This window comes from Palaemon carinicauda, chromosome 37 (genome assembly GCF_036898095.1).
Source record: "Palaemon carinicauda isolate YSFRI2023 chromosome 37, ASM3689809v2, whole genome shotgun sequence".
Lineage (NCBI taxonomy): Eukaryota > Metazoa > Arthropoda > Malacostraca > Decapoda > Palaemonidae > Palaemon > Palaemon carinicauda.
In genome coordinates this window covers 22,119,036-22,142,876 of record NC_090761.1, presented here as the reverse complement: position 1 = coordinate 22,142,876, position 23,841 = coordinate 22,119,036, and the positions used below count along the sequence as shown (strand labels likewise).

At 35.0% G+C, this 23,841-nt stretch overlaps 5 protein-coding genes across 5 annotated transcripts; 2 read left to right on the top strand and 3 right to left on the bottom strand.

Moving 5' to 3' along the window:
• The first annotated feature begins 9,664 nt into the window (after nucleotides 1-9,664).
• LOC137629027 (uncharacterized) lies at nucleotides 9,665-10,634 on the top strand. Its single transcript, XM_068360288.1, has 3 exons — nucleotides 9,665-9,777; nucleotides 10,153-10,322; nucleotides 10,513-10,634. The coding sequence occupies exons 1-3, from the start codon at nucleotides 9,757-9,759 to the stop codon at nucleotides 10,589-10,591; spliced, it is 270 nt and encodes an 89-aa protein (XP_068216389.1). The 5' UTR covers nucleotides 9,665-9,756; the 3' UTR covers nucleotides 10,592-10,634.
• A 2,955-nt stretch (nucleotides 10,635-13,589) lies between these two features.
• LOC137629227 (KRAB-A domain-containing protein 2-like) lies at nucleotides 13,590-13,949 on the bottom strand. Its single transcript, XM_068360490.1, has one exon. It carries the CDS (start codon nucleotides 13,947-13,949, stop codon nucleotides 13,590-13,592), a length of 360 nt encoding a protein of 119 aa, XP_068216591.1.
• A 2,090-nt stretch (nucleotides 13,950-16,039) lies between these two features.
• Nucleotides 16,040-17,155, bottom strand: LOC137629031 (uncharacterized). The gene is made up of 3 exons (XM_068360295.1): nucleotides 17,086-17,155; nucleotides 16,631-16,779; nucleotides 16,040-16,398 (listed from the first exon to the last, which is right to left on the bottom strand). Exons 1-3 carry the CDS (start codon nucleotides 17,104-17,106, stop codon nucleotides 16,302-16,304), a joined length of 267 nt encoding a protein of 88 aa, XP_068216396.1. The 5' UTR covers nucleotides 17,107-17,155; the 3' UTR covers nucleotides 16,040-16,301.
• A 1,756-nt stretch (nucleotides 17,156-18,911) lies between these two features.
• Nucleotides 18,912-19,854, top strand: LOC137629226 (cuticle protein 64-like). Its single transcript, XM_068360489.1, has 3 exons — nucleotides 18,912-19,121; nucleotides 19,367-19,521; nucleotides 19,745-19,854. Exons 1-3 carry the CDS (start codon nucleotides 18,912-18,914, stop codon nucleotides 19,827-19,829), a joined length of 450 nt encoding a protein of 149 aa, XP_068216590.1. The 3' UTR covers nucleotides 19,830-19,854.
• A 3,290-nt stretch (nucleotides 19,855-23,144) lies between these two features.
• LOC137629225 (uncharacterized) lies at nucleotides 23,145-23,620 on the bottom strand. The gene is made up of 2 exons (XM_068360488.1): nucleotides 23,472-23,620; nucleotides 23,145-23,241 (listed from the first exon to the last, which is right to left on the bottom strand). The coding sequence occupies exons 1-2, from the start codon at nucleotides 23,618-23,620 to the stop codon at nucleotides 23,145-23,147; spliced, it is 246 nt and encodes an 81-aa protein (XP_068216589.1).
• Nucleotides 23,621-23,841: the final 221 nt, after the last annotated feature.

The following is a 23,841-nucleotide window of genomic DNA, read 5'->3' as shown; positions in this document are numbered from 1 at the left end:
ATGCCCAGACAGTGGAGTGCCTTCCTTGCTTTCTGCTCGGGTATTTATACCCAGTGGGCATCTTGCGTCCTTGCAAAGGCGTTCTCAGGATACCTTGACAGACACGCTAATTGTATAGACACGTTTTTTACCTGCTTTTTTTTTTTTAAGTTGAAAAAACCTAACATTCTGACACGTGAAACAGTACCTTAGATTGTTGTATCCTTGCAAATACAAATTGATGCTTAACCCAGAAACTTACGTTGCAAATAACCTATGAAAATATTGATGGGAACTTCAAAAACGTTAACAGAGATCCCATATATATATATATATATATATATATATATATATATATATATATATATATATACATATATATATATATATATATATATATATATATATATATATTATATATATATATACTGTACAGTATATATATGTATATATATATATATATATATATATATATATATATATATATATATATATATATATATATATATATATATATATATATATATATATACGATCATATATTGAAAGTAGAACGAGAAAATAAATGTCTAATTATTTGTATATTTTTAACCAAAATATAATTTAAAAAGAAATTATAATGAATGGTGTCTTCAAAAAGGCAGGGGTAGTTCAGATTAGCTATTATACTCAGATGAAGTTTAGAAAGGAAATTATTTTAAGGATTGATTAAAAGGATATTACTCAAGAGGATAAAAACTCCGTATAAATAGCCACTCTAGAAGTAAATAAACTAATAAACCCTATCATTTGCCCAAGAGGGATCCAGTGAAACAGAAAAATTAAATAATCTGGATCATGTTTATTGAATTTGTTTAGGTTTTGTTATTTGACAAATATACATCGGCTTAAATGTATATGTGGAATAAATATCTGCTCAAAAAATAGGTTCTAAGACTTGAAGTTGACGTAAATTTATTCTGCGTCGCATATCAGTTTAGTTGTCCTTCCACTTAGAAAAAACAGATCCTAGAATCAGACCAGATTTAACAATTGAAAGCAGAAAAGGATTAGAAAAAATGTCACAAAAACCCGTTACTTCAGAGGAACCTTCTTTCGAAGGCGCTTTTTACTGACTCATTTTCCCCAAGGGCGTGAGATCCCCGACGGGTATAAATACCAGCGGAGAACGCGTCCATTGCATAATCCTTCTTCAGGAGTCCCAGAAAACACATCCAGACATGAACTTCCTTCGCCCAATCGCAAGTTTATTCCAATGAAAAAGTTTTGAAATTTCGTAAATATTAATTTCTTTCGGTGGATTGCATAAGACTAAGACTTAGAGTTCAAAATTCATATAATTTCAGTATCTTGAAAATAATTTTGCTTTATAGAAAGCTCAGAATCTAAAATCTTATAAGAGATCATTTTGATTGCATATCCTCAACATTAATTTGGTCTTAGAATCCTTTTAGCTTTTAACCGAAATGAACAATCTTATTTTTAAATGAGATAATGTATGCAGATCCTTCCCACCAATTTATGGACTCTTTAATGTTTTCATTTTTCCTTCTTGATCTCTTATCAGTTTGTGGTGGCCATTGTTATGGCCTTGGTCTGCTCGATCTCCGCCTTCCCTGATCCATCTGGTGGATATGGCGGATTAGGTGGATTTGGCGGTGGAATCGGCCATGGATTGGGAGGCGGTTTTGGCCATGGATTATCCACAGTCTCTGTTGTTCGGTAGGATAATTATGTGTCTTTCTTACAGGTTCTTTTTGTGGGATCATTTAGACTGAAGAAAATATTGGAATTTAATCAGTATTTTCTCTATTTTCAATTGATTTACAATGAAATAAGCAAGAATTAATCCCAGTATCAGGAATTGAAAGGATTCCTACTTTGGAACTCCATAAGAGATTCCAACATGAGTCTCGAGCCTAATCCTCTTCTTGGTCATCACCTCAGACCCGTCGTTACCAGAGTCGTTGGAGTCAGCAGTGGAATTGGACACGGGGGATTTGGGGGAATTGGAGGTGGTTATGGATGGTAGAATTCCCCCCTTATGATAAACGAAATATTGAAAACGTAATAAACGTAAATAAGTCAGTGTTATGATTTTCTTTTAAATCCTACATTTATTAGCCCATTAAGGAAAGGAAATAAGGAAGCATACAGAATAGTGAGCTTGAATGCACCCTCAAGCAAGAGAACTCAAATGTAAGACTGTGGAAGACCATAGTACAGAGACAATGGCACTACCCAAGACTAGAGAACAATGGTTTGATTTTGGAGTTTATTTCTACTAGAATAAGGGCTTACCATAATTAAAGAGTTGTCTACCCTTAGCATGTGGAAAGTAGCCATCCAGCCATCAGTCTATGTGGCGGGGAAAGGGAGATAACCTCGGGAATTGATGGCAGATCGCCGACATGTCATCGGCTGCCGGCAGTCGGCAGACAACCGGCTATAGGTACTCCAACCCTGTCATCGATCTATGAGACTGAGAGGAGACCTAGGCTACGCTGTCGGTTGTTGCCGGCAGAGTTGTGCGACAGTGGACCGGCACTTGATTGAGAGAGAGAGAAAGCATAGAGGAAGGGAGAGGGAAGGGCGGCAGCTCACTACCCTAACCTCGCATTCCTTGAGAAGGAGGGTTCAAATGGAAGGAAGTGTATGATCAGGCTTCCATCCAGCTTCAACTAAGCTGGCAATCAGCTAGGCTTGCAGGTGGCGGTCCAAGGGAGGACCGAAGAACACTCTAAGATAGCAGGGAGGTCTTCCACCGGCAGACCGACCTGTCGTTACGCTATCCCATAGTTCAACTATATGCGGGAGGCTTAGCAGTTTTGACTAGCAGGCGAAAGGACCGGGCCGACCCCACAACCTGCCAGCACTCGGTCGAGTTGTAGGACGGTGGACAGAGGTGTGATGGCTAGGTCATCACCAAAGGACAGAGGGGGAGGGGAAAGGGTCCTGAGAAGGAGTGTGGGGGTTGGTGTGAGCCTTCCCCGACACCCTAAAGGGGATTCTGTTTCAGTACCGGCGCCATCCCAGGTATAGGAAGAGTTCATTCTCCAGCCTAGGGTGGGTTAGTACAGTAAAAGAACGGCATAGTTGTGCCGTCCTAAACTATAAAGAAACAGAATCCTAGGGTCTGCCTAACCTAGGCTAGGGAAAGCATATTCCCTAGCCTGGAGAAGGCAGGCTTAGGACAAGTCGCTAGGCCACAGGGAGGAAGGGTCGTAACCCTACCAGGTGTGGCCTAGGGGGGAGGGCAGAGCCCCCCCCCCCCTTTGCCATCCAGAGGAGACCCAAAGGAGAGTCCATTCACCTAAGGGGGTAGCTGGGGGCAAACGACTGATACTCTGAGGTTCTGACCCTAACTCAAAGCTCATGAACTATGGCTCTGGACAGGGAAAGAAAATCCTAGCCTAACCTCATTTGAGTACATTCATGATAAGGAGGACTAGGATGTAGCCTAGGCTACCTCAGAGGGAGGAGAGATTACATTAGGCAAAGGTAACCGGGGAGGTTTGAAAGTATACAAAAGCTCCCAAGCCGTAGGTTAGGGGCAAAGGAATCGACTACCAAGATCATCAAAACCCTTTGTATACTTTCGAGAAGGAGAAAAACCCATATGCAATCAATGAATCTTATATGTATAAATGCCTAATATCTTCATTTAAATTAACACTAGGAACACATTATATCATGCATGAGAGTAAACTAAAATGCCTAGGCTATCGAGCCTAGGGGATAGGCTAGCAACTCTAGCATCGTAAATTCGGCTACCTACACTCGCCGAAATTAAAGAATACTATCGGCATAATATAACTAGTTCCTAGCAATGAAGACTAAATAACTAATACTGATAATTAGTTATGGAACCAGGATAGTTGTTCTGGCTAACTAAATAAAGCATGCGAAGCGAACAACAGCGTTAGGGACACCTCCGGTAGGCAACAGCTCCGCCACAAAACACAGTATTTAAAGATAAAAAGACGTTACTTTATGGCCAGAGCTAATTTAGACAATATAAGAATATGGTACTCAACTTTCCAGGGCAGAAGAGGCTGAAGACTGCGACATGCTGGTAAATGACAGCGAACAACTGGGAAAAACACCAGGTCATAGACGCTACAAGAGAAGGAATGGAGAAGGTGCGCGGTTATGACGTCAGCCAAGATGGCGTTGTTTATGACGTCATCCGAGTACCATAACAGTAACGGAGGAGGAGAACTTTGTAACGGCTCCTCCCATAACTTGCCGCCAACTTCCCCCTCGAAGCGTAAACGCTATGTGGGGTGCAGATAGCTATGTAGCGTGTCAAGCATACGTCCCGTTATTATACGATATCCTAAAGGGAAACCTTATGGGTACTCGCGCCAGTTAGAATTCTGTGAAACCTTTAGTTTAATTCTCTGGGAATATCTACTGTAGTCATATATACCCTTAGGAAGCTACTGAAGGAACCTTCCATCAGGATGACATGGCTATCTCACCCAAAAATAGATTTTTCACTTCGCTCAAAATCCCTTTTTTTCCTTATACATACAGTATACTCGATATAAAACATATTGGTTCAGACTCAGAATGAAATAAAACCCAACCAAATTTTTTAGTAGAAATATCGAAACCTAGCAGTTTTCAGTCCATTAACTCTTAGAGCAACACGAAAAATAAAGAGAGATTGCAACACGAACAGAACGACTTCTCAAGTTGCCAATGATTGTCAAATTTTCTATAGTGGACAAACATATGAGAAAAGGCCTTCGTAATTTTTTGGGTTGGTAGTACAAAATTGACCCGAGCATTTCGTATTTTCTTAAAGTAGGTGTACAAATAGCCAATTCTGCAGGGGATGTCATAGTTGTCTATGCAGTGTAAATGTGGGCTTTATTTTGTCTTTTAAATATTATTATCTTCGTTTTTCATTTCTCCTTTTTACATTCAAAGAGAGACATTAGCTACCTTAAGGAAGCTAATGTTAAGGTAGTGATTTTTGAGATCTTCAATGTACAAAGTAATTAAGAATGATTTTATTAATTCAAATTTTGCATTCCTAAAATGATACAGTTCTAAACCAAGCTATGTTTCTCTGTAGGACAATAGACACAACCATTTTTTATCGAAAAATAAATAAATCCAGTGGCATCCGGCTAGCTTAGTTTATTATGCTTTTGATCATATCATATTCTTGAACATCTCCAACGGAAACCACCATAACGTCCACTTCCGAATCCTTCATGTCCGACTTCTCTGCTGACGTCAACGAATCTGCTTACCACAGGTCTCTGTTGTGGAAGAATAAGAGACTTAGATAATTAGCTGAAGATGAACTGAAATATACTGTTACATTCTGTTAATTTTTTTATTCTATTTCTGATTACTACCTAATTCGGTGAATAATACATGAAGTATTGAGTCCTTTTTTATTCTTCCATCTATCTACCTCACTCCTTTATTCATAAAAACGGAACTTGTAATAAAGATAGCTTACCGGCCTTTAGAGACTCCACAAAATCCACCATCTAATGTAGGATCAAATCCACGTCTAATCCAGTGTTGAATCCATGCCCAAATTCAGCACCTCATCCATGGCCAAGTCCAATGCCTAATCCTGCCAAAACTAGCACCTAATCCATGGCCTAATACATCACCTAATCAATGGCCAAGACTGTGAGCTAATCCATGGTCTAATCTACCACTTACTCTGTGGCTATAACCGACTGATGGACCCAGAAACAAAATAGAGAGGGATCAATCCTTTGAAATTAAATGTGAATGTATATTGTGATGATGTATCCTTTGATATCTTTCAACTGCCTAATTATTTTATCGGATGTATGGGAATAGTATTCTTTGTATAATCATATTTAACAGCGTCAAGTTCATTTAAATCCCTATCACACATACTCAAAGATGGCTGCTGATAGAGATCCACAAGGGGTCTATACTGTATGTGTACACTGTGTTGCATCATTGCGTATTCCCGGGCCTGTCCGCCGTGATCCGCCAACATCTTAAAAGGGATTGCATGCTTCAGTGGATTAGCCAATTCAAGAGTATCATCAAAATCCGTTTTTTATACACCGCCGTCCGGACTTTATCCGCACTGCCTCTGACATGATTCGTCCCGTGTCTGCAGCGTCCGCGCTCTCTCCATACTCTTTTCACTCTCGCTCTTGCAGACATATTAAGTGCAAGGTGGCTTGTGCAGCCCGTTTCCATTGAAGAACTAATTCTGTGAGTTGTCGTAGTCTCCTCTATTCACTTGTATTTTGGAGTTCTCTGTGAGTGATCTGAAAGTACAATGTGAATTATTTCGGTCCAAATAATACGTCTATATATATATATATATATATATATATATATATATATATATATATATATATATATATATATATATATATATATATACATATATGTACATATATACACATTGATAATCCAGCATTCATCTGTAATGTGTATTCACTATAATTATACATCCGTGTTGTATCCACACTTTCCATAGTGTCTGCGTACTTTCTCCACGGCCTTTGTACTCTCTATGTGTCCTCCGTGTTGCCTCTGCACCTGGTGATCTGTTCTATCCAATACCAAACGTACTGTGTAGGTAATGTCCGTACTCTTACCATTCCGCAACTGTCTTGTCTCCATGCTCTCTACACCAATTTGACTATGTTAGGGAAAAAATTCTTACTGGCTCCGTACCGTCACGTCCGTACTGTCTACGCAGCCTATGTGCGGCATCAAAGCATAGAGCATAAGTGTAATAGGGGTTTTAGTGAAGAGAATTGCCTGATAATGATCATAGGTAATCCGAGTCGGAGTAAGTAGCTAAACCAAGGTCTTGGTAATTTCAAGTAACATCTTACTTGCGATTTTGAATTCATGTATTGGTGAATTTTTTTATGAAAACGAACATTATGAAATAAAGCTACGATTCAAAGAATGAAGTTCATTGTTTCAGAATTGCTGGTTTTTGGCATCTGCTGTGATGTTCTGGTAATCGTATATCTCGTTACTTCCTGTATTGTTAGACTTATAATATATCAACTTTGACCTTCGCTGGACATTCCCCATGCAGTGACCTTAAACATATCAAATTTAGAGTCACCTATTTTATATATATATATATATATATATATATATATATATATATATATATAATACACACACATATATATATATATAATATATATATATATATATATATATATATATATATATATATATATATATATAATTTGGAAGGCATTTTAAGCCCAATGAATATAAGACATTCAAATATGAGTAAATTTGCTTGTCATGTACTTATTCTAGTAGATTTAAACATGCATTTTGAATGTTTAAAAACAGAAATGTTATATATATGTAATATATATATATATACATATACATATATATATATATATATATATATATACATATATATATATATATATATATATATATATATATATATACATACACAGGGTGGGCCACAAAAGTGGAACAAAATAAAATTGTTAGTTTCTACAGCAATATGTATTTTTGTAAGATTTTTTCAACAGACATGAACAGTGTTTCTAAGTTTTATTGTACAAAAGAATTTTTAAATTGATGGATTTTTGTCTACTGGGGTCCTTGATTTATGATGGGTTCAATCCAGGCCCCTCTCTGCTTGATGACATTCGCCACTCTCACATTGAAGTTGTTGACAGCTCTCTCCAACATGGCGTTAGGAATTCTCCGGATCTCTCTCGTCATGTTTTCTATCAATCTGTCAGTTGTGTCTGGATGGTCCACATACACTCTCCTTCAGGTAGCCCCATAGAAAGTAGTCCAGCGGCTGAAATGAGGCGAGTAGGGTGGCCATGGATTGTCGGTCCTCCTTAAGATTAATCGGTCACCTGTACTTGAGGTATTGAAGAGTGCAGTTAGAATAATGATTTGGTGCCCTATACTGTAGTGAAGCTTCTTAGATGCATTTCGATGTATCGATCTGAATTCACTGTCACTGGAGGACCATTATCTTCAAAGAAGTATGAGCCAAAAATACCATTCTTTCCTAGTGTGCACCACACAGTTATTTTTTCGACACTCCGAGGTTTTTCAACATGTTCATGAGGCTGTTCATTGGCCTAAAACCTAAATTTTTACATATTCACATGCCCACTCAAATGGGAGTGCGCCTTCTCGCTGTAAAGAAGTCGGTCCAAATGTACGCTCACTAATGGTTTGGTCAAACTCAAAGCGTTCAGTCTTGTTGGTTTTTATTGAGCTTGAAGAATCTGAACATTGTAACGAAACAGCTTTAAGTCACTATGAATGATTCAGCTCACAGATGTCCTGGAAATGACCACTTCCTGTGACAGCTGTCTGGTGAACTTGCGGGGCAACTGCTGTAAGTGATCCCTTATGTCTGTAATGTTTGATGGCATCCTCGCTGTTACTTTTGGACCACAGGGGCCTTTGTTGTTGTTAATCACACTTCCAGTGTTTCTGAAGTTATTTACCAAGTGCGTGTTAATGGATGTAGAATTTTATTATCAGTATACTCGCGTTGAAACTGTCTTTGAACCAGTGTAAGCAACTTAGTTGCAAAATACAGCTCCACAATCCTGGTCCTCTCTTCCACCGTTGTCAGACAAAACTTGCAGGTCTTCTATCTACCTCACCTGAAACTAAGAAGGTAAAGATTATTTTGATAGAAAATATGAGCTTATTTTTTTCTCTTTTTTGCTGCCCACGCTGTATATATATATATATATATATATATATATATATATATATATATATATATATATATATATATATGTGTGTGTGTGTGTGTGTGTGTAAATATATATTTGCGTTATGTATGTAGATATAGATATATATGTATATATGCATATATATATATATATATATATATATATATATATATATGTGTGTGTGTGTGTGTATGTATGTATCTGTACTAATGTATATATATAAACAAAAGGTTCTTACCATGTATTGCCATCATCTTGTTCGTAATGAAACACTGGAATACATTGACCTGAATATTTTAGTGAAGTTAAATATTCAATTTTCTCGTCTGAGAAGAAAAATAAAAATCACAACTATCTATTGAGAACCTTTTTAGTGAATTAAGAAGAACAAGAGTAACTAATAATAAATATTCGATATGTTAGTGCTTCGAACATTTTGAGAAGACTTAAAGTGTCTCAAATTTGCTCTACAAAAGGTAGTATGATATTCACCGAGAGGTTTTTTACAGATTAACTTAACTGAAAGGAATATTTTCGAAAGTGCAGGAAAATTATCGTGTGATAAATTTGCGAACAAGACCTTTACGTGTATAACACAAAAATGTTAAGCAGAGTAATCTGATATCATTGTTTATATATATTTCGAAAGTTATGTGATGATAAACCAAGTTTATTTGTTGGAAGCCAATGAAAATTAGAAAAACACTTTTATATCTATGAATATAAAGATATTGCACAAATAATAAAAATATCAATATTCTCTTCGATTTAATAAATTTAATTGTTTCATTTTCTGTTGACCAATAAAAGGTTATCAAGGCCACATTAAAATGTAAAATTATGACAGTTCAATGAAAGCAGGAAATTGGTGTATAAATGAAGGAAACCCGTTACTACGACGTAACTTTTTTTGTTCCACGGAGGCAATCAGCCAAGTCATCTTCCCAAGGGCGTAGGATTCCCACCAGATATAAATACCCACCGAAACGCGTCCATTGCATAATCCTTCTTCAGCACTTCCAGCGAAAGGTTTCCAAAAGACAGATATCCAAACATGAACTTCCTTCGTCCAGTCGTAAGTTAACTTCGAAATTTTTTTTTTTGAGATTTTATCTAATTACCATAACAGAGATTTTGTCATAGATGGCAAGTCATTGTGAGGTAAGGGTTAAGCTACACATAGTTTGACCTCGTACTTGAGAATTATGAATCAGAAAAGATTTTCCTTTCATCAAAGAATACCAGAATCCTATCTTTTGTTTTTATGATATGGCATAATAATCCGCTTTCTTTCCCCCCCCCCCCTTGTATACATTCAACAGTATTAATTTGCTATTAGATTCCTATTGAGTACAGTATTGCCAAAGTGATATACGTATCAATTATATAAAGATATATTCAGAACCTTTACTTTATTTGTATCTCTTCCTTTTTGTCTCTACTACCTTAGTTGATGGTAGCCATTGTCCTGGCCATGGTCATCTGCGCCTCCGCCTTCCCTGAGCCATCTGGTGGATATGGCCATGGATTAGGTGGATTCGGTGGGGGAATAGGTCACGGATTGGGAGGTGGATTCGGACATGGATTGGGTGGTGGATTCGGCGGAGTCACTGTAGTCCGGTATGCTAAAATCATTTACAGTATATAATTAAAATGGTATTTTGCTTAATTTAAAAAGATCATTTACTCATCTTGAGTGAAATGAATATCAGTATTCACCGAATAATCTAGAATGATTTAATTCATTATGCTTTATACCTTGAGATTCTCTTATGAGTGGAAAGTCTAACTGTCTCCTTCCCTGCCACAGACCTGTGGTTAGCAGAGTCGTGGTCAGCAGCGGACTTGGAGGATTCGGAGGTGGACGTTATGGAGGCTATGGATGGTAACACTGTGCGAGATAAGTCGAAATAATACATAATAAACTGGAAAAAATAAATTGTTTATATTATTTGCCCTAAAATAAATTTTAAAAAGCCGGACCAGAGATGGTAATTGCAGGTCTTTAAACACTTGAAAATCACAAAGATGCTTTAAAACTTGTGCTCTTCGTTATCTGGAAATTAGAAATTCCAACTGGAATTACCAGAGATTTGGTACTCAAGATTCGGAGATATTCCTGTTGAGCGACAGGGCAATATTCAACTATTAGCTTCTTTGGATGCTAATATCATTTAATGGGTTCTCATAAGTTGTGTGATATGAACTCTGTAATTTAACACATACTCTATATCGTTGTATCATTGCTACCTCAATGAAAAAATATAGAAAACCCTCAAAATGATAAGGACTTATGAATGATATCTAAAATTTAAATAAGCTTCATGTCCATAAAGTATTAAAATGTAAAATGTTGTTGATGGGGCTAGATTTATGTTTCAATAATTATATTGCTAAATTTTTAATATTTGACAATAATGGATGTATATTTCTAAATGTATTGGCTATCTTTTCCATATAAATTCTTAAATTATCAATTCAAGTTATGAAGTGTTTGCTATTCTTTTTCGTATTGCAAATGTCAGTTTTGTTGCACTTACAAAATATTTACTTTTTGATTGGAAGTGATGTTCTCAATGCAACTGGAATTACCCTGTGCCAATTTGCAATTTGAGCGAATGTTCTTATTGGCACAGTACTGAACCTTGGTACAGGACTACAGCAAATGAGAATTCACTATCCTCCGGAAACATTTCATGCCTGTCTTTTTCAAAGATAGTGGATAAGATCCCCATCTAATTGTATATATCATATTTGAATATAAATGATTAGTTCATTACTTATTGTTAAATTTTATATTTTTATCCTATGAAATCATGCAACCAGAGTCCGTAGAGTTAATTTTTTTTTTTTTTTTTTTTTTTTTTTTTTTTTGAATGGAGCTTTTCGTATAACTTGAGAAGGACTGTGTAAACCTGGCGAATGAGGCAGCTACCAGCCTGAGTACTGAGTAATATTCTCTCTTTTACCCATAGGGCAAATTACTTTCATATCTAGAGTTACAGACCATTCGCAGACTTTTGGAGGCTTATGATAAACCCTTCTTTGCACTAATCATAAAAAACTCATTGCGTCCAAATTATGATTTTCTAGATAGCAGATTCAGTAGCGTGTATTCAAAGTAGAGATATTTTTCTTTGAGTGAATTGGGGAAGTTCATGAAAAGTAAAATGTAAAACCCTGGAAGCAGAAGTTGTCAAGTTCCAAAATAATTTTATGTTGTAAATGGAATCCCAAGTAAGTTGGAATATCATCGCTTATAGTACTTAGGTAATCATGTACTTCTGTTGTGAATGAAATTTAGTGGACAATGGTATCATTTATGGATGAAGCAGCGACATGCAGTATATATATATATATATATATATATATATATATATATATATATATATATATATGTATATACATATGTTTGTATATGTATGTATGTATATATATATATATATGTATATATGTATATACATATGTATGTATATGTATGTATGTATATATATGTATGTATATATATATATATATATATATATATACACATATATTTGTGTGTGTACAGTATATGTATATGCATATGTATGTATATGTATATATATATGTATGTATAAATATATATATATATATATATATATATATATATATATAAAGATAAAAGAGGCCATAAAAGAAAGCAGAAACACTGAAAATCTCAGTCGAAGGGTGTATGTTGAATAGGTAGCCTTTATAATTAGTCTCTTCCAGCGAACAGGTTGATCATTTTGACTTTCTCTCTTTGTAGTGACGGAGCTTCAAGAAGCGATGGGAAGTCCACCGGGTCGTGAAAGGAAAATGGTGAGTACCTTGATTAATAGTTTTTGGTCTTGCCACATTCATATAATCCCCGAGGAGAAATGATGTTAGTTTTGGGACAAATTATATACCTGCTTGGAAGTTCAGAAGACGAAGATAATTTTACAGACATTTGAAAACCTTGCTTTCTTTAGGAAACTGTTCTTGAACGTTTCTTTGTAGATTTTATCACTCTTAGAATCACCGAGAAAGAAAGGTATTTAGTGATTGGGAATGGCGAATAAAGGTCTGTTCTTTGAGTGAATCAAGATGACTGCTCTAATAAGCCATTGTACGTCAACATAGAGGTGTCGTCTAAAAGCAGATCTTACCATTCGTTTATTCACTTGAGACCTGCCATCCTGTATGTTGATATTTGTGTACTGCAGGCATTACTTAATATTGGGTTTTGCTCTTATCTGTCATTGTTTATACTTTGCATCTATATATATATATATATATATATATATATATATATATATATATATATATATATATATATATATATATATATATATGTTACGCTCAATGTTAATAGTTGCCTAATGTGTACATTAGGCACATTTTTGCCCAATCAGAACACTGGGCAAAATGGTTTGCCCAGTGTACATATTAGGCAGAAAAACTCGTAAAATTGCCTATTGCACACATTATGCAATCCCATTTTGCGGAATGTGAATATGTCACACAATTTTGTCTAATGTGAATATGAATAGGCGGAAGGAGGACAAAGAGACACTGATACAAACTGATAGAAACATGAACTTTATTCAGACAAACTTTTATAATAGCTACACAAAATGAAGTAAACACAAATAAACAAAAACAAAACTGTTATTCACAGTGTAAGAGGACGCAGCACACAAAATTTGCTGAAATGGTTTACAAATGTCATGATGTACTTGTAATCACCATCGGGCAATGTTTGAAAATTGATGGGATCAATTTGACATCTTGAAAAAAAGGTGATGACTGCGCACAGGCTTCACAACGAGACCTTTCGGAACTTTTCTGACTTTCTTCTGATGGCAGTGCTCAACAGAATGAAATATATAAGTAGCACACTTCTTACGTGATGTTTGGCCACTTTTTCTTCACTTTAGCTATTGTTTTCTTACCACCACCATGGCCAATACCTTCTTGAGCTGCTTTAACAATATCAAACACTTCTTCTAGAGATGCAACAAACTTGAACACGTCGTTAGCTGGATCTTTTCGTTTTCGAATTAGTCTGTCAACATTGCCCACACGCAGGATCTCGTAGCGCTTTTGTAAGTTGTAATCAAATGGAGACGTAGCGCCATGGGAATTTATCCTCAGCAAATCTTCTATAAGCTTGTCACGTTTAGCAGTAGGTTGCAGGACAGCATTTTCGGCCTTTGATTCCTGTGTCTCACGTAGCTTCTCTTCAAATGCAGTTTGATCCATCTCTATTACTGGAAATATAGATAGATATATTAAATGTATGCCCTATGAGGCACCAAACCTTCATATCACACCTCGAACTACAACCACACTCAACTCCACACACCACAACCACACTTCACTCCACGACAAACACTCCCACGCACTCACACACTCCACGCACTCCCCACACACGCTTCCCCTCACACACAGGACAGCGTAACACTCTATTCAATTCAGGCAAAATATGGTTGCCTAATCTGAAAGTCTTGCTTAATGTGCAGATTAGGCACGCATTTTGCACAATATAAATATTAGGCAAACTGTTTGCTTAAAGTACACATTAGGCAATTATTAACATTGAGCGTAACATATATATATATATATATATATATATATATATATATATATATATATATATATATATATATGGTGTATTTGTTTTTGTCCTGTTCATAGTGATACTTAAAAGTATTTAGATCGATATATCTCCCAAAAAAATATAATAATATACTGTGTCCTGACGCTCTGCCCATCCTATTGTTTAGTTGTGGACTTTTATCCTCTTGGTTATACAACTGAATGCTGAAGATTGATTCAGTAAACAGCGGAAGGTTTTACTTATGAAGGACGAAAAACGTCTCCGGCTTTTAACTCCGGTATTTGTATTTCATAAGAACAATTTGGTTTTTGTTAATGTACTTACCACTAAATAAAGTTGAATCCACTTGATTCTCACATATAAGCTTATAATAAATCTTCAGAGAGAGAGAGAGAGAGAGAGAGAGAGAGAGAGAGATTTCGGCAAGTAACATGTTTGAGATGCCATTTTTGCTTTTGCAAGTCATTGATCAGAGTAAGAAAAAAAAGGTTTAGTTTCTCACTGCTACTTTAGGTCTTGAAGTTACTGATTTTTTTGTGTCAGAGATCAACATATCCTTTATACACAGCCTTATCTAAACTGTCCAAGAGACATGAAAAAAAACTCTCCTATCCTAGATGCAATTTATACTTTACCTGTTCCAGAATTTGAATATTACTAAAATATCTCGGAAGCAAATTATGCTTAATAGGTCTTGCAATGATGAAAAAAAAAAAGATCTTGATTAGGCTTGGAGCCAAAAACACCTTAATATATCTGGGACGTCTTAAAGTCGAAACAGTTGACATGCTTTGAAGGCAAATTATAGGGAGCCCATCTTGTAACCATAATGAACAAGATAAAATATACCTAATCTGTATTGGGAGCATAGTCATGATATCTTTGACAAGAAGTAAATATTATACGTGATCTGTCCTGGAACCAGACACGCCATCTGTCCCGTGTACCCCACAGATCTCCACACTCCTTCTAGAGAGTAAAAAAATGTCTTTGAACATTTCAAAAACTAATATATATATATATATATATATATATATATATATATATATATATAATATATATATATATATATATATTTATATATATATATATATTTATATATATATATATATATATATATATATATATATATATATATATTTATATATATATACACATATATGTATATATATATTCGTGTTTTTAGGATTACTTGCATCTAAGAAGGAACCTGTAACTTCTAGAGACATGAAAATTTCAATTAAATGTCTAAACTGCTTCTTTTTTTAACCAAATCTGGTGGCATTTGAAGGAAAATATTTCTTAAGACCAATGTAAAGGGATTGATTTTCTTGAAATGGAATAGTGTTTATGGAAAGATGCTTTGATTAGATCTTTTCATATTAGAATATGTACATGAAAGCCAGTGTGCGTTAGGGTAATTGAGTAATCCTTGGGATATTAAATAGCACAGGTGTGAATATGTGGGACAAGGTCTCTTCCAATTAGGAAATACCGTCAAGCATTTGCTCAACTTGAGCATATATAACATGTATTAGCAATTGTATACATATATAAATATATCTATATATATATATATATATGTATATATATATGTATATATACATATACATATACATGTGTTTAACTTCATTATTTAACGAAAATGACAAACAGGATTTCCACCAGATTTTTTCTCGATTTTCCATTTGGAGCCGAACTAACTGTGACTCCCGAGGGGAGATAGTCCCGTCAGTCAATCAATCAATCAGACAAACGCTGTCGAGAGTCGACTTAAGCCCTTGATGCTAAATGGCTGCTTTAGGAATCTACTTCAAGCACAGTGTCAATATCTTATCTCATTCAAGTTTGTTATTACGCACAAAATATCTTTTAAGGAGAAATTCATAGATAATTGATGTTTCCTTTTTGACAAGATGATAAAGAAATATGTAAAACTTTTGGATAATTTATTGTTTCTTTTTTTTTTTTTTTATAAATTTTCATGGGAAACTTTACCATCCATATCCACCACCTCCGATTCCTCCAATTCCTCCGAATCCTCCGTGTCCGAATCCACTGCCGACACTAACGACTCTCCTTACCACAGGTCTGTGGGAGGAGGGAAGAAAAGACTTGAGAATTAAGGGCACTCTAGATATTACATACTCTGTAATGGTGTGAATTTTGTATACTCTTTTACTGCAGAGATTAATCGATAGTAATCTCAAGACAAGATTTTGAGAATAACCTAGAATTATTTTAAGTTCAGCAAGACTTTTGTCGTCTTTTCTAAACTGTATCATAATGAAGAGTGAACTCTCACAATTTTATTATTTCTTACCTGACAACGGTGACTCCACCGAATCCACCACCCAATCCGTGGCCTAATCCTCCACCGAATCCACCTCCCAATCCATGGCCATAACCTCCTGATGGATCAGGAAAAGCGAAGGTGGAGCACACCAGAGCCATAACAATGGCGATCAAAATCTTTATGGTTCCAGAGAAAAGAAGGGAAAAAATAAAGGATTCTTTTAGAATTTGAGGAATATGAGAAGTGTACTTTTATTCTAAGTGATAATATGAACTACGATTGCATATACTTGTTAAGTCTCTTTGCTAATGTTTTAAATACATTTTATAACTACAACTTCTTTGTTTAAGTAACTGTCATAAATAACTTAAACAAATAATCATAACTACAACTATCATTTAAATCAATGAATTTCACTGGATTAATTTCTATTAATGATTAGAATTTCATTCAATAAAAGTAACATAAGAAAATGAACTTACGATTGAACGAAGAGAGTTCATGCTTGAAGGATTTTCGTTTGGATGCTTCTGCTGTGATGCCCAGACAGTGGAGTGCCTTCCTCGTTTTCTGCTCGGGTATCTATACCCAGTGGGCATCTTGCGTCCTTGCAAAGGCGTTCTTAGGTTACCTTGGTAGACACAATAATTGCAGAGACACGTTTTTTACCTGCTTTTTTTTTTCAGTTTAAAAAACTCAACATTTTTCCACCTGAAATAAAACTATTCCAGAACCTTAGGCTGTTTTATCCTGACAAATGCAAATTTACGCCTCCATCAGAAACCTACGTTGCAAATAACCTATAAAAGTGTTGATGGGAACAACAAACGCATCCACAGAGACCTTATTTATATACGATCGTAATTTCAAATTTATATATATATAAATATATATATATGTATATATACTTATATATACATATATGATATATACATACATATATATATATATATATATATATATATATGAATATATATATATATATATATATATATTTATAAATATATATATATATATGTATATATATATATATATATATATATATATATATATATATATATATATGCAAATAACCAATAAACATTGTTATTGTTGTTATTATTATTATTATGATTATTATTATTATCATTATTATTATTATTTTTATTATTCTTATTATTATTGTTATTATTATTACTACTACTACTACTACTACTACTACTACTACTACTTGCTAAGTTACAACCCTAGTTGGAAAAGCAGGATGTTATAAGCCCGGGGCTTCAACAGGGAAAATAGCCCAGTGAGGAAAGGAAACAAGGAAATAAGTAAACTATAAGAGAAGTAATGGACAATTAAAATATTTTAATAACAGTTACAACATTAAAATAGATCTTTCACATATAAATTGTAAAAACTTCGAAAAAAAAGAAGAACGAGAGGAAGAGAAATAACATAAAATAGTGTGCCCAAGTGTACCCTCAAGCAAGAGAACTCTAACCCAAGACAGTTAAAGACCATGGTACAGAGGCTATAGCACTACCCAAGACTAGAGAGTAATGGTTTGATATTGGAGTGTCTTAAAGAGCTGCTTACCATAGCTAAAGAGTCTCTTCTACCCTTACCAAGAGGAAAGTAGCCACTGAACAATTACAGTACAGTAAGTAGTTCCTTGAGCGAAATAGAATTGTTTGGTAATCTCATTGTTGTCAGATGTTTGAGGAAAGACGAGAATATGTAGAAAATAAGTAAGACTATTCGGTGTATTTGTAGGCAAAGATAAAATGAGCTGTGACGAGAGAGAGTGATACAACATATACTGTAACTGTCAGGCAAGTCAAAGAATCCAATAACTCGATAGTGGTAGTACCTCATTATGTGGCTGGTGCCCTGGCAAACCTGCTACCTATTGTTTAAAACAAAACTAAAAATAAATGTCTGATTATTGGTATCTTTATAAGGAAATGAAATTATAACAAAGGTTGAAATGAAGGGGGCTTCCCAAAACGCAAATTTCAACTAGTTACACTTCTCAGAGGAACTTCATAAAAGAAAATTATTCTAAAGTTCAATTAAAAGAATATTCCTCAAGAAGATATAAGTAACATGAATAGTCACTCTAGGAATAAATTAGCTAACAGGATTTTGTAGTTTGAAAGTTATACGTTGGGTTAGAAGCAAATTTGAAAAAAATATTATGTGAAAATAGAAATATCTGCACAAAGATTCTAATACCTGAAGTTGAGTGAAATTATCTCTGCGTCACATCACAGTTTAGTTGTCCTTCCACTTGGAAAAACAGATCCTAGAATCGAACCAGATTTAGCAGATGAAAGCGGAAAAGGAGGAGAAAAAAATGGCACAAAAACCCGTTACTTCAGAGGAACCTCCTTTTGGAGGCGCTTTTAGCCGACTCATTCTCCCCCAAGGGCGTAAGATCCCGACGGGTATAAATACCGGCGGAGAACGCGTCCATTGCATAATCCTTCTTCAGGAGTCCCAGAAGACACATCCAGACATGAACTTCCTTCGCCCAATCGTGAGTTTATTTCAATGAAAAAGTTTTGCAATTTTGAAAATATTAATTCCTTTCAGTAGATTGCATAAAAATGCTCTTGCTTTATAGAAAACTCTAAAGTTCTCATAAGAGATCATTTTGATTACACTTCCTCTCAGCTGTTAACCGAAATGAATAATCTTATTTTTAAATAATATATGCAGGTCCTTCCCACCAACTCATGGACTCTTTAATGTTTTCAATTTTCCTTCCTGATCTCCGGTCAGTTTGTGGTGGCCATTGTTATGGCCGTGGTCTGCTCGATCTCCGCCTTCCCTGATCCATCAGGTGGATATGGCGGATTAGGTGGATTTGGCGGTGGAATCGGCCATGGATTGGGAGGCGGTTTCGGCCATGGATTAAGCACAGTCTCTGTTGTTCGGTAGGATAATTATGTCTTTCTTGCAGGTTATTTTTGTGAGATCATTTAGACTGAAGAAAATATTGGAATTTAATCAATATTTTCTCTATATTTAATTGATTTATAATGAAATAAACAATAATTGATCCCAGTATCAGGAATCGAAATGATTCCCACTTTGGAACTTCACAAGAGATTCCCACATGAGTCTCGAGTCTAATTCCCTTCTTGGTCATCACCTCAGACCCGTCGTTACCAGAGTCGTCGGCGTCAGCAGTGGAATCGGACACGGGGGATTCGGGGGAATCGGAGGTGGTTATGGATGGTAGAATTCCCCTCTTATGATAAATGAAGAATTGATAATACAATAAACTAAGATAATTCAAGTATCACGATTTTCTTTCAAATCCTACATTTTAATTGAATATCAGTGTCTCTACTGCAATGAGACTATTCTAACTTGGGTTTCAATTTTTTTTTTCATTAAAATTTTGAAAAGTTGAATCTTCAAACTCTTCTTACTTTACAACGTTAAGGTATCATTATTCATATATATATATATATATATATATATATATATATATATATATATATAAATATATATATATATATATATATATATATATATATATACATATACATATATGTATATATATATATATATATATATATATATATATATATATATATACACATATACATATTTGTATACTGTGTTCATAATAAAATCATGATCTAATTTTGGGAGGCTTCCTGGTTTTTACTCCGGAAGCATGACATTCTTCTACCATCGTCAGATTCTGTTAATGAGGATATCCAGTGGAATGCCACCTTGAACAGGTTTATAATCCTGGTGAATGCAGGCTGCTTTTTTAATTGAAGAATTACAAGGGTATTCTATAGTGGATATCCTAGTTTTTTATGCGATTTGTTTGTGGTCATTATATTTTATTCTAAACATTGTCATCTTCATTTTTCATTTCTCCTATTCTTTTTCCCTTTGAAGAGAGGTAGGAATGAGTTGAAGGCAGCAAGTGTTCAATTCCATTGTTTATGCAAAACGCTTTTGTAGTTTAGAGTTGTTCCTCAGGGTAGTGTTCAGGGCCCATTACTTTTCCCACTATATACACATGACATGTGGTTTGGCCTAGAAAACAAGTTGTTGCATATACAGATCATGCTACAATCTCCTGAAGATAGATCTGGGTTGCTGAATCCCTTAATAGAGATCTAGCTAAAACTAGTGCATGGTGCAAGTTATGGTGCATGAAGTTGAATCCTAACAAAACTCAACCTATGATTGTAAATACGTCAAGGACAGTGGTTCCTCAACATCTAGACCTCAACATTTATAATGTTTCTTTAACTCTGTATTACTTAAAATTTTAGTTGTTATTTTCGACAGTGAATTTACTTTTGAGAAACACATTAAGTTTATGTCTTCTTCAATTTCACAAAAATTAGCAAATTGTGAAAGTCTTTTAAGATTTCCGGTAATCAGTGTATTCTGAAAAGTGTTTAAATTCTTTCATTCTATTGACGTCAATGACCTTCGATGTCAGGATGCCAGAAAACCTCAAATCAATCTGTCAATCAATCTACCTAGTTTCGAGTATTGTTCTCCTGTCTGGTCCGCAGCTGCTGATTCTCATTTTAATTTGTTGGACAGGGACTTACGGTCTATTAAATTTCTTATTCCTGATCAGGATATTAATCTCTGGCACCGTCGTTCAATTAGTTCATTATGTATATTGCAAAAGATTTTAAATAAATTTGATCACCCTTTACATTCAGATCTTTCCGGACATTTCCATTCTGTTCGTAATACCAGGCATGCAGTTAATTCTAATAGTCAGGCCTTCTCTATAATGAAGATCAATACTACATAATATTCTAGAATTTTTATACCAGCATTGACCAAGTTGTGGAATGATCTTCCTAATTGGCTATTTCAATCGGTGGAACTTCAAAAGTTCAAATTTGCTGTAAAAGTTTTTAGGTTGAACAAGCTGACGCAAGTCTTTTTATAGGTTAATATATAAAATATCTGTTTTGATGTTGATACTGTGTTTAAAGTTTTTATTTTACCTTCATTATTTCCCATATCATTTATTTATTTCCTTATTTCCTATCCTCACTGAGCAATTTTTCCCTGTTGGAATCCTTGGGCTTATAGCATCTTGCTTTTTCAACTATTGATGTAGCTTAGCGAGAAATGATAATAATAATAATAATAATAATAATAATAATAATAATAATAATAATAATAATAATAATATAACCTTTGAGATTCCTTTGCCTATGCTTACTTCCGCATGTACGTCCAAACGTGAATGTCAGTCAGTAAGCCCAAATGTTTAGACATATGAAAGCAATTCTTATACAAAGTATTTTAGAAGCATAACTGTGTTGTATACACCACCGTCCGTACTCTCTCCATACAGCCTATGCCACGATCCGTACACTATATGCGGCGTCCGTACTCCCTCCATACAGCCTCTGTCACGATCCGTACATTATATATGGCGTCCGTACTCTCTCCATAATCACTTCTCTCTCCTTCCTGCAGATTTTCCAAGTACAAGGTAGCTTTTGCAAACCATATCCATTGAAGTACTAATTCCGTAAGTTGTAGTAGTCCCCTCTCTTCACTTGTGTTGTGGAGTTCTCAGTGAGCGATTGGAAAGGAGAAAGTGAATGATTTGGGCCCAAACTATACAACCGTTTGTCCATACAGTGTCCACACTGTAATAATACATCCATCCACACTCTCCGTATGGCCTGTGTTTTCTCTCCGCACCCTTCTTACTCTGTATGTACTCCCTACGCTCCTTCCATCTTGCCTCCATACGGAGATCCGTATTCTCCAGTGCCGAACGTACTGTGTATGTAACGTCTGTACTTTTACCATACTGTATCTATATTCTTTCTATTCTGTCTACGCCAATTTGGCTCAATTAGACAAAACAATTACTGTGTCCATGCCGTCAGGTGTGGAGAACACCCTTCTAGGGAGATCTCTATAAGAGTATTTTGTGAAATGATGTTAGATCATAAAACAGAAATATTCAATTTGTAAGTTAGTACATTTTAGTACTGTTGTGAAATATCATTCTACTCAGATGAGATAATATCATGGATAAAAATAACACAGGAAAAGCTGCACATTAATTTTGATTTTCACTGAATGAATACAAATACTTTATTATCCATAGGTTATCTTTCAACATATTGTTATTTAGAGGCTCAAATGTATTATGATTTTAGTTTCAATAACGATATTCTTTTACAAAAGAATAGTTATATGTGACTGTATTTTATGTACCTTTCTTCCCAAGAGTGTGTTTTTCCATTGCCTTGCATAAAGTTTACCCATATGTCTTTAAATCTTTTGTTTCAATCTCAGATAGGAAAAGAACACTTTTGAGAGGTGACCTCAGCTCTTAATGCTAAATGGCTGCTTTAGGAATCTTCTACAACCACAGTGCCAATATCTTACCTCATTCAAGTTCGTTGGTAGACACAAAATTTCTTTTATGGAGTAATTCCATGAAAATTATTGTTTCCTTTTTGATAAGAGGATAAGGAAATGTGTAATACTTATGGATTATTTATTACGTTTTTATTGGTTTTCATGCAAAACTTTACCATCCATATCCACCACCTCCGATTCCTCCAATTCCTCCGAATCCTCCGTGTCCGAATCCGCTGCTGACACTAACGACTCTGCTCACCACAGGTCTGTGGGAGGACGGAAGAAAAGACTTGAGAATAAAGGGCACTCTAGATATTACATATTCTGTAATGGTGTGAATTTTATTTACTATATTACTCCAGAGATTAATTAATAGTAAACTCAAGAAGATCTTGAGAATAACCTAGAATTATTCCAAGTTCAGCAATATTTTTGTCGTCTTTTCGGAACTATTTCATAATGAAGAATGAACTCTCACAATTTTATTATTTCTTACCTGACAACGGTGACTCCACCGAATCCACCACCCAGTCCGTGGCCTATTCCTCCACCGAATCCACCTCCCAATCCATGGCCATAACCTCCTGATGGATCAGGAAAAGCGAAGGTGGAGCACACCAGAGCCATAACAATGGCGATTACCATCTTTATAGATCCAGAGACAAAAAGGGAAAAAAAGGATTCTTTTAGAATTTAATGAATTAGAGAAGTGTACTTTTATTCTAATTGATAATATAAAATGCAATTGGATATATTTGTTAGATCTCTAATTGCTGAAGTTTTAAATTTATTCGTTGTTTAAATAACTGACACAAATCACTTTTACAAATAATCATAACTACAACTATATTTCAAATAAATTAATT

Bases quoted from the DNA above. Each gene is read 5' to 3' on its own strand.
- LOC137629027 (XM_068360288.1), top strand. From the start codon at position 9,757: ATGAACTTCCTTCGTCCAGTC. The intron at 9,778-10,152 runs GTAAGTTAACTT...CTACTACCTTAG, and splicing joins TGAACTTCCTTCGTCCAGTC to TTGATGGTAGCCATTGTCCT. The intron at 10,323-10,512 runs GTATGCTAAAAT...TCCCTGCCACAG, and splicing joins GGCGGAGTCACTGTAGTCCG to ACCTGTGGTTAGCAGAGTCG.
- LOC137629227 (XM_068360490.1), bottom strand. From the start codon at position 13,949: ATGGATCAAACTGCATTTGAAGAGAAGCTACGTGAGACACAGGAATCA.
- LOC137629031 (XM_068360295.1), bottom strand. From the start codon at position 17,106: ATGAACTCTCTTCGTTCAATC. The intron at 16,780-17,085 runs GTAAGTTCATTT...GGAACCATAAAG, and splicing joins TGAACTCTCTTCGTTCAATC to ATTTTGATCGCCATTGTTAT. The intron at 16,399-16,630 runs GTAAGAAATAAT...CTCCTCCCACAG, and splicing joins GGTGGAGTCACCGTTGTCAG to ACCTGTGGTAAGGAGAGTCG.
- LOC137629226 (XM_068360489.1), top strand. From the start codon at position 18,912: ATGAAAGCGGAAAAGGAGGAGAAAAAAATGGCACAAAAACCCGTTACT. The intron at 19,122-19,366 runs GTGAGTTTATTT...ATCTCCGGTCAG, and splicing joins TGAACTTCCTTCGCCCAATC to TTTGTGGTGGCCATTGTTAT. The intron at 19,522-19,744 runs GTAGGATAATTA...TCATCACCTCAG, and splicing joins AGCACAGTCTCTGTTGTTCG to ACCCGTCGTTACCAGAGTCG.
- LOC137629225 (XM_068360488.1), bottom strand. From the start codon at position 23,620: ATGGTAATCGCCATTGTTATGGCTCTGGTGTGCTCCACCTTCGCTTTT. The intron at 23,242-23,471 runs GTAAGAAATAAT...GTCCTCCCACAG, and splicing joins GGTGGAGTCACCGTTGTCAG to ACCTGTGGTGAGCAGAGTCG.